Source organism: Zingiber officinale, chromosome 9B, assembly GCF_018446385.1.
Source record: "Zingiber officinale cultivar Zhangliang chromosome 9B, Zo_v1.1, whole genome shotgun sequence".
Classification (NCBI taxonomy): domain Eukaryota; kingdom Viridiplantae; phylum Streptophyta; class Magnoliopsida; order Zingiberales; family Zingiberaceae; genus Zingiber; species Zingiber officinale.
The window spans coordinates 81985557-81996403 of NC_056003.1; the positions used below are offsets into that span (position 1 = coordinate 81985557).

At 35.7% G+C, this 10847-nt stretch overlaps 1 protein-coding gene across 1 annotated transcript; it reads right to left on the reverse strand.

Moving 5' to 3' along the window:
• Window positions 1-72: 72 nt before the first annotated feature.
• LOC122023692 (sterol 3-beta-glucosyltransferase UGT80A2-like) lies at window positions 73-9893 on the reverse strand. Its single transcript, XM_042581953.1, has 14 exons — window positions 9631-9893; window positions 7863-8044; window positions 7042-7284; window positions 5061-5172; window positions 4794-4964; window positions 3539-3602; window positions 3343-3400; window positions 2199-2376; window positions 1903-2033; window positions 1111-1213; window positions 948-1024; window positions 747-794; window positions 514-663; window positions 73-440 (listed from the first exon to the last, which is right to left on the reverse strand). The coding sequence occupies exons 1-14, from the start codon at window positions 9704-9706 to the stop codon at window positions 261-263; spliced, it is 1773 nt and encodes a 590-aa protein (XP_042437887.1). The 5' UTR covers window positions 9707-9893; the 3' UTR covers window positions 73-260.
• Window positions 9894-10847: the final 954 nt, after the last annotated feature.

The window sequence follows — 10847 nt, forward strand, 5'->3', positions numbered from 1 at the left end:
AAAATTATTCTTTTCATTGCATAGAGAAATGTAAAAAATCTTCGTTCATTAATCATAAGGGAAAATCCATGATTGATAAAGAAAATTGATAAGCACTAGGGTTTAGAACAAGAGTTCGATCAGTGCTTTATATCAAGCATTATGAATAATAACCTTGTGATAGGAAATAAAGAGGATGATACAACCATAACCTTATACATACAAAATTACATAACCGAGGGAGACCAATTTATACACGAACTGGGAGAGAACATGAAGATTTAGGAACAACCAAAACATCTTCTAAAAGGGCCAAGCAAAGGACCGAATATGCCCGGTGCTTCAACTGCAGCCTGGGGCGACTTCTTTTTGGGAAGATGTTTTAAGAATGCTTTCACTGCTCCTGAAACACCATCTTCTGTTTCCATAGCCTTAGCCAGTTCTACTGCATTTTCCTTCACCTACATTTTTTTTCTTTCCAGCATGGAGTTCAACGTAGTAAAGAAAAACACTTAAGTTCAAGCTTGCACGCACCTTTGGGTCCATCATGAACCTTATAGAATCCACCAACTTTTGCAGCGAAAATTGATCAACGGGGATGGGTGGTGGTCCAAGCCCTCTAGCATGCACTCGATCGCCCCAGAAAGGTTGATCGCCGAAGAATGGTACAATAGTAGTTGGGCACTACAAAACCAACATTAATATTAGGCGAAATGTTATTGTAGACTGCTATTACACAAAGAAGAAGAGAGGTGTAGAGGAAGTACAGCAGCCTTAAGCCCAGCAGCTGTTGTTCCAGCTCCACCATGGTGCACCTGAGCACACAAAACACAGCAACTTGTTAAAAATAAAGTAAAAGATTGCCGATCAAGTAGTTATATATTTTCGGCTTGCTAGGACACATTCATGGATCCAATGCGCAAGCCAAAATTAGAGACCACATGAAAATGGCATATCAAAAAGCGTACCACTGCCTTGCACTGCAGGAACAACCAATCATGAGGAACATTATCCAGTAGATAAACGTAGTCCTTTGGTTCTGCCACTAATAAAAAACAAAGTTTTAAAAAACATTAAAAAAAAACTGTTTAAGAAAAAAACAAATAAATCAGTCATGCAAAATAAGCTTACAGTTCCCAAGTCCTCCCCATCCCTTGTTAATGATGCCTCTTTGTCCAGTTATTTTCAATGCTTCCACAATTATCTCGGTCATTTTTTGCGGTTCTTGAACAGGCTATACTTGCAGAAAACATTCAAATAAAAGAATCCATGAAATTTCCCAAAAAAACAAAGGACTACGATCATATTCATGAAACTTCATATAAGACTGAATGTAAATAAAAAGGAAGAGTTTGCATAACAGGAGAGGATTCATAAAGAAACTAATAACTGTCCTAAATGTCAAACATGGACTCCTCATAATTGAGAAAAATAAAACATACATTCAAAGGTTATATATACATAGAGTTGAAAATCCTTTTTATGAAATAAAGGCACACATAGCTAAAGTTAATTTAAAAAATCTTGAGTACTAGATTTTTACAACATTATAGAAGTCTTGCTTATCTAGGGGTCTTTTAGTTTTATGTTTTTAACAAACATATCTGATCAAAGAGTCATTTAGATAAAATAAAGATGTGCATTAACTGATGTTAAATTTGATTAAATAGACAACTATGTGCTAAAGTGGATATTCTAGGGGAGAAAATCGGGGTACATGTAGTGTCACTAAACCACATGACACATTGGGTGTACATATATTTTCTGAGTCAGAGAATACCAACCATATGGCGGGATAAAATGCAAAATAAAATCAATGGAGATGTTTACAATGGACATGTTAGAAAAACAAAATTTTATAAGAGAGCAAGTATAGTGATTTAAGAGATACTAAAGCATTTAATAATAACAAAATGAACATACAAGACTACCAAACCCAATATAGATAGGCTTTTCACCAGCTCCAAGCCATTCCACAAGTTCTTTAGGAGGTTCATACGTGGATGCAAGGTCAAGGAAGCAAAACCCAACCACGTCAATTTTAGGGCCCCAATCTGAAAATGAGTAACCACAATCATGAATCATCACACTGAAGCCAGCCATATCAAACACATTGCTGATGATGACTGGGTGAATTTACTATAATAAAATTTATCCACTATACATGTGTTTAGAGCATTCAGGCCAAAAGATTGAACTGATGTTAAAGACAGAGAGACCTTTTGGTTTTGGAACAAGATGGGGGCTCCAGATATACCCATGAGGTATGTCAGAAGTAGAAGCTTGTGAACCACTCAAGTAAGTCACAGGTCGCAGTTTCAATCTTTTTTTCCTGAATTCATTTATCATATCCCGTATTCCAAGCCAAATCATTGAATCGACAATTTGATATGATAGCTGCACAAAACAAAATTCATAAATCATGAATAGGTATATTTTTATGACCTGGATATTCAAAAAAGGAATAAGGCTAATTAGGGAAAAAACGATAACAACTCCAAAATGACGCATGGAATATAAACTTCAACATACAGACTAAAAGAGAACACTGGCAGATTGCTAAGGGATTATACAATATGATAATAAAAATGCAATTATGTAACTCTATTTCAATATCAGATGTCAAATTGCAACACAGAAGAATGCCAGCTTCGCCGGCTTCATGTGGTAAGGTCAATAAATGCAATCATGGGTTTGGAGTCATTAAAAAATAATTTAATTATTAAGAATTTAATCAAAATAAACTGTCATAAGAAAAGGTAACACACACATAAAGATACAAAATACACGTGGCTTGAGTTTTTAACACTTAAAAATAAACAAATCATGCAGTGCTTATGCAAAAAAACTACATCAGCTGATGTGCAGAAATTGCCAAACAATATGCTTTAGGAAGCATAGTTATCTTGGATTCAATGAAATCATCATATCCCTCTTTAGGAAGCAAAAGTGAAACTGGGGACTTTTCATGGAGATAACTCATTAGTTCTTGGGAAAATTTTACCTTCTTATTCAATTGATTCTTTATATTTATATTAAAGAAAAGATAATCCAAAATTTTCATTTTCTGGTCTAATTTATTGTATAGATGGGACTAAATTGGGTCAAACTAATAAGTCAGTTTGATATTGGGGGTTCAATTGAAGATTAAAGCACTATATAGTTGCATTTGCATATGCAGGCAATGAGATTAAGCATGCACATGCTCGTGTCTTTATAGACAACTTTCTAGAACAATGGCATGCAATGTAGACTGCTTTTTAGAACAATGACACGTTATTGATTTAGGTAATTAGGTTACATATGCAAACATATAGAAAAACAATAACAGACCAGATTAAAGTGCCAGTTGATTTCTCTTACCCTATATCCAGCAGGTTGCTTGACACGGGAAAGAGGATGTGGAAATTCACTAGTTGGCCTGAAATCAGGAAACAGAAAAGCATTAAACAGGTCTCATCTAAAGAGGTTGTGCATATACTGCCATTAGAGAATTACTATTTCTAAAGTATCAGCATACTGAAACAGTATCAGAGAGAAAAGGAAGATAATATCTCACGTCCATGGCATTGTGAAAAATATGTGAATCGGTATGTTCAATGCCTCAGCCACATGTGTATGTCCTGATCAATCATCCATCGAGATTGATAGTTAGAGGAAATTTCAACTTGAAAAACTAGCAAATCACTAACTTATGAAACATAAACTACAAAAACCAATACAGATGAGGGCGAGATGGCACATTAGAAAATCACAGGAATAATTAATGCAAGTAACCAACCCATTGAGAACAAATTATAGCAACTAAATGAGACCAGAAAAGACACAAAAAAACAATGGGCGTTAATCATGTGAAGTTCAGTAACAAGATAGTTGTTTTTTTGTTGTAGCTTGAAATGGTTAAGAATATGGATATGTGATTAGAGTAAGATGATGGTTGTTATTGTCTGCTGTGAATGGTTCAACACTGATGTTTTCAACCTTCCAACATCTTTGACATTGCTTTATCAAATTACAAATGTCTCAACCAAGCAATTTAGAAGAAGATGATTTTAAACCGTCCAATCAAGAAGGACAAGATTTTGATATTGCTTTATCAAAGTGCAAATTAGTCTCAAGCGATTTACAAGAAGATGATGATGGATTGTTGCCATCGGCACTGATCAGGGAAGAACATGATGTTGGAAGAAGAAGATGAAGATGGTGATGATGATGCTGAGAATACCACGCTCTGGCATGTTCTGGTTGGCCTTCAAGTTTTTTTTTTTCAGAATACCACTCTCTGGCATGTTCTGGTTGGCCTTGAAGACAATCAGTTATATGAATTAAGTTAGGTGTTGCAATCTGCAATCTAATTCCATTGCTAATTAATTGCACACTGAAATTACTGTCCCTTGGGAATAGCCATTTCTCATTTGAATTGCCCACATGACTCATTATCCTTGTTCCATTTTTGTCTTAGGAAAGTAAAACATTTACTTTGCAAAAATGAACATGAAATGTATTTATCATAATCTCGTCGAACATTTGCAATATATATTCAATTATGACAGCCTGAACTAGAAACATGGTTCTGTGCTTCCTAACAGTGGATTTGAGATACGACAGCAGGTGCTTATTCTGTCATCGGCTATAATATCACAAGGCAACTGTCAACAGATCAGTATTAGACTGCATGCACAAAGAACATAAATACTTTTTATTCATTACTAAAAATTAATAAGTAAACTTGGTGCAAGATATCAATGGCCGAGAGAAGAAAAACAGAAAAGTTACTTTCAGCTGATTGCATTGAGATTCAGATGAAATCTAACCATAAGCAGGTGGATTTGCAATTATAGCATCTGCTTTGAAAGGGATACCAGTGTCAACATCAGGATCCTTGCATGCTGGGAGCAAAGAAAAGATAATTTCCCGAATCTGTTTACGTTGGATAGATATTTCCGAAGGTGCAGAAGGTAAGAAACCTTTATTCTTCACCATATCTGGAAAGTTGGCAATCCATAAACAAAGAAAAGATGAGAAACTATAGGAATACATGCACAATCAATGTCGATGACAGCAACAGTTCGTGTTCATACATTCAGCAAGAATCTTAGGGTCTCCACCTAGAGGATAAAATTCCAGGCCAGCAGTCAATACAAACTCCTTGAAATTTGCATGAGTTGCTAGTCTAACACGATGTCCATAATCCTGAAATGAGTTTAATCCATTGGAGTGATGCTGATGTAAACAAGAGATCAGATACTAAAATATTATATGTTATTACTTCTCCTTGAAAAATTAAATAATGAGCTAATGAACCTGACACTGAATCTAACAAAAAAAATGGAAATCTTTTCACAGAGAGAAAAATAGTTTCTGATAAATTTATTCTAATATAATCTAACTGGAATGAAAAAGAAAATTTGATTTCCTCCATTTTTCCAAATTACAATTGAAACACAGACCACACATTTTTCTGACTTCAGAAATGGCCCGATCGTGTAAACAAATCACCTCCACCAATAATTCTATAAATGAAGGGCGGAAAACTTGGTCCTTGAATATTCTTTATTTGAAGTATAGACACTGATTGCTGTCCCGTGGGGTATAATTTATATGTGGCTACTGCAAAAGCTATTCAAATGAGGATTGCAGTAATGCATGAAGTAGTAAAATAACTTTCTATTACCAGCATGCATTAGAACCTTTCGAGATCAAAGGTTTACCAAAATACATCGGCAAACTGTTACATTGAATAAACTAGCTCAGCCCCAGACACTTCTTTGTCATTTATTAACTCATGGAACTTTGTAGTTAGGATGTATTTGGCCATCTTGTTAGAATACAAGAAAAACATGTTAGCAACCAATCTGACATTGCTGAAGAAAAGGAAAGAATATGAGAAGAAGAAGAAACAATAGCAGCACTGCAGTGAGCTAAAAAGAGAGGGGAAAGATAGATAAGTGTACTCAACCTATTGACCTAACAGAAAGAGCTTCAGGATCAATGAATCCCGCTTCTTTGAACGTAAGTGTGTCCATTTTTTATTTTAAATTTTTGAAACAAAAAAAAGTTTTAGATGCCACTATGTGACAATATTTTGGTTATTTACTGTAATATCTTTCTTTGTTGGAACTACAAATTAAATAACTTTGGCAGCAACACTCGATAAGACCTCATATTCTACATAAATTTAGTTTTAGATTTGTAATATAGACATCCTTCTTTCCTTTTGGCCAATGGCATCATAATTCTTTTGAATGGCAGTCCACTACCTAGTTGGTAAAGATGTTTCCAACTACTGACTTGATAAATGTGTGACCTACTCCATACTATCCTCTTTTGACTTATTTATTTAGCCTCCCTTGGTTTTCTTTTTGGGTCAAACACTTCTCTAATTGCTATCACAAATGGAAATAAGAGCTTTGAATAGATGAAACCTAATAAAAGCTAAAATGATCTGGTACACACGTGGCCTTGTGCTAAAAACACAGTATGTGCCATTAGCATAATGTTTGTTGTACTGCATACATCAGAAACAATGCTCGACACCATAGTGTTAAATGACTTTCTGTTAATTGTGGAGGCACAAACAGCATTGCTGAGAAAGAAATCTTAAAAGGATTCCCAAAGCCGTCATGTTACTTTTCATCGTGCTCTGAAATGACAAGTTTCCATTGAAGTTCACAAAATTGCCAAGGAAGAAACTGTCATGAAAAGAAATAGAAAGGATGTTAAGTGACAGGTAATAAAACACTGTCAGAAAAAGTTTCTTGGAACCTTGGCAAAGAAGCATAGAAAAATATTGAAATGGTCAATGGTTTGATTCATCTAACAGTCTGAGATCCTAGTGGAAACTCCAGGAGCGAAATTTGAGGTGATTATGTGGGTGTTGGGCAACAGGAGTACTGGAGTTAATTGTGCATGTGAAACTCACAAGTGTTAAAAACAAATAAACCTAAGTATCACTATTGAGTGCTTCTAAAAGTTCAAATTCAATCATATAGTGGATTGGGTTGAATTGAGCCGCCTTGCTGACGAAAATGAATCCTGAGACTAAATATTGAGATAGCTAACCTGCAAGCATTTTCCAATAGCGACAAATGGTTGTACATCACCTCGTGTACCAACAATAAGGATGACTATCTGCATAGGAGGTCGGTATTGGGTATCTATCAAATCAAATGGCTCATCATCAGGCGCTTCACCATTTCGATTCTCTGACCCCAATTCTGAGTGTGCAGTTTCAAGATTGCTAGGAACCTCAACAACAACAGTTCCATCATCTTTGACGGTAGCTATTCGATTTAGTACCCTGATCTGTGCCAAGCAAGATAATAGATGAAAATAAATTTATAAAAAAATAAATTGCCTTGGAAAGGCAACATGAAGCAACCTTTAAGAAAAGGAAAAATGGGAGAAGAAAAACACAAGTATACCTAGACAAAAGAACAGTTATTAAGAATTTAAGAAAAAATTGACAAAATCCAAATGATGATGATAAATATGTGGTAAGTTTTTAATTTCCCCTTTTTATGACATCTAAAGTTATTCCAAAAGCTAAATGATGTAGAAGCTAAACATAGTTCAAAAAAGTTGAAGATGGACAATCTACAATCAAACATTAATAACATAGTTCATATCTGATATTTGCTTTAACGTTTTACATCTCACATCCCTAGAAAATTGTGTTCTGATTGATCATGCTGAAAAATGCAAAGATAGCAAACAATAAGTCCTGACTCTTGGTTACTAAGTCAAGAGAAATATATATAATCAAGACAGCACTAAATGGTGTTGTAGGCTTGCAGCATTACAAAAACAACAGTCACAGTCTCACATCAACCAAATGCTATGACAAAGATAAATTCACAAGAAGAGTGAAAGAAAAACCAAACCTTTTCTTTATCAGGAACCTTATCACTGAACAATTTAGCCGTTGGGTCTTCATGGGGATTCTGTCTACGTTTCTCAGTTCTTGACCTTTCTAGGTTCTCTTTTTGTAAAGGAGCTTCTGATTTTTCAGCACATTCTGTTATTCCACCAGGCATAGTATTTGCCCTAGGAAGTCCTCTATCGACTGAAACAACAAATAGAAAATACTGGTGTATATCATTGTAATACATCAAATATTTGATTTAAAACAAAATTCAGATATTTGCACTTCCCATTTGTGGATGTCTATAATTATAATAGTAATTCTGCATCTGTTATCTGACCACAACCAGTATTATCCAATTCATTATCTGAGTCCATTCATTATCCAATTCTCTCTCTCTCTCTCTCTCTCTCTCTCTCTCTATATATATATATATATATATATATATATATTTCCATCTTCATTTCCTCTGTGCATACAAATGTCCTCCTAAACTTCTAGAAGCCCAGTTACCATATAAGATAGCAGGAAATGTGTAGTGGTAACATTTCACAATCTAAGTAGGACACTGGCACTAATAATCTTCTCATATAGGGTAGCCTGGTGCACGAAACTCCCGCTATGCGGGGTCCCGGGGAAGAATCCATTGTACGCAGCCTTACCCTGCTTTTTGCAAGTTGTTTCTAGGATTCGAGCCCATGACCTTTTAGTCACAAAGCAACAACTTTACTGTTGAGCCAAGGCTCCCCTTCAATAATCTTCATATAGCATGTATGATTTATTATCAGCGCTTAAATTTTCTGTTATTTGATCATATAACAGCGCTCATTTAGTGGGTCCACACTCCACAGGTCAATTAGTACAAAATTGTATAACAAGTACAGTGTGTATCTACATCAACTAGTCAGCATCCTTAAAAATGGAGAATAGTTGCAAATAAATAAGAAATAAACAACATGCCAACAACCAAAAGCCAAAGTATTGAGGAGCGTTAATACACCCATTAAGTATAGTAGCCATGAAGATTTTTTCATGTTTTAATCAGCATGCCTACTGGAGTAACTGCTTGACTGTATTGATAAGAAAGGAAACAACACTGCAGCATCAACACTAACAATAAATCACTATCGCCTGCTTGGTAAGAAGGGAATAACAACCTTGTAAAGAGACATGACACAAAAGGGTTCATTTAATAACTAGTCCGCTATCGCCTGCTTGATAAGTTAATCACTTTGAACATAGGAAAGAGACATGATGACAAAAGGGGTTATTGATTCATTGATTAACTATTTCTCTATCGTCTGCTTGATAACTTCTACTCCCAATGGTTTTCCATATCAACAATATTTGATAGATCAATGAACTAGCAGTAGACCTTGAAAAAAATAGTTGGTGCAACATCGAGCAACAGTATCACAACGTAAAACCAGCGGAATCAGTATTTAAAAAAAAAAAGTTTGAACTGACAGGCTTCACGAGAGCCCGACGCTAAGAAGAATTACATGCATCCTTATGGGACCAAATCCACTCAGTTACTTGCCCGATGATTAATGCAATAACCATCCAGCAAACAACGATTCTTCAGAATCCACTCGGTCATTTGCCCCATCATCAATGCCAAATTAAAAGTTTCCTTTCACACGAAAACCTATCAATAGAATCGCCACACACGACCAATCCACTAGATCTCCAAAACACTGCTCACAAAAAAATTCCAGCCGCCAATACGAAGCCAGAGGACCAGTATCCAAACCACAAAAATAGGAAGCAAAAACCGCGACGATTACCCTGGGGGGAGTCCGCCAATCTGTCGCTTTCCCCGTTCCCCTCGCTCTCCTCCACGCTGGTTCCGTTCTCCGCCATTTTTGGCCGAGGAAGTAGACGGTGAGGAGGCGAGGAACGAATCTGATGCTTCGCTGTAAGAAGAGACGGATTTAAGGACCTGCAAGTTGCAACGATCGTTACCGTGCAAGTCTGCAAGAATCGTGTGCCCCCGGTTTACAGTCTGTTCGTCGAAGGACACGTAACGGTGCCAGCACCGACTCCACTGCCCAAAGTGCGAAAAGGTTAAGCGATGCAACCGGTTTCTTAACACGCGGCCCACTGCGAACCTGTAGATATGTGAATGGTCCATCTGGTCCAAACTCAATCGATTCGATTCGACGAATTCAACAAAATAGGAATTTGTACATTGTTTTTTTTTTAAATATATGACTTGAAATTGAATTAGTTTACAGTTTTGATTTTTATATGTTTAATTGTATTAATTTAAAAAATAAATACTCTTATATCACAGCTACTTTTAAATGAAAGGATATTATTATACTATTTAAGTAGAAAGCTAGTTAATAATTATTATTATGTATGTTATATATTTAATATATACCATAATATACAAATTCAGGGAGTGATATGCTCTCCGAGTCATTGTCCATCCCGCTCATTCGTGATTGAGTAATTTGTCTCGTTCATCTGTGATTGGGTAGTCAGGGCATTTGGAAGAAATATGGACCTTTCGAATGCATTCACTTTAGAACGTTCGGATCACTTTCGCATGCTCCGATCACTTAGTCATGAACAAGCGAGACGAACGATGAGTCAAAAGCACATCAACTCCCTACGAACATAATCTAAATGTGGTACCACCACACTAGTGACCGCCTCATGATCGTCTCACGCCATTAAGAGGGAGTTCAACAGAAATCGAAATTAGCAAGTGCATGGGTGAGGTCCATAGAGGTGATGAAATCCTCTGTCGAATCTAAAATATAATCTAAGAACTATATTTATGTTGAGTTATCAATTTGAATGGATCGAATCGAGTTGAAAATAAAATTTATAAAAAATATTAACCCGAACTCAAATACGAAACTCCTAAATCCGAATTCGAACTCGACCAATTCGTATCGAACCCTAATGACCCAATTAAAATAACTTTTTTTAATTATTTTTTCTATAATTTTTTATTTTTATCTTAATATTTTATTATTATCAAAGTAAGATT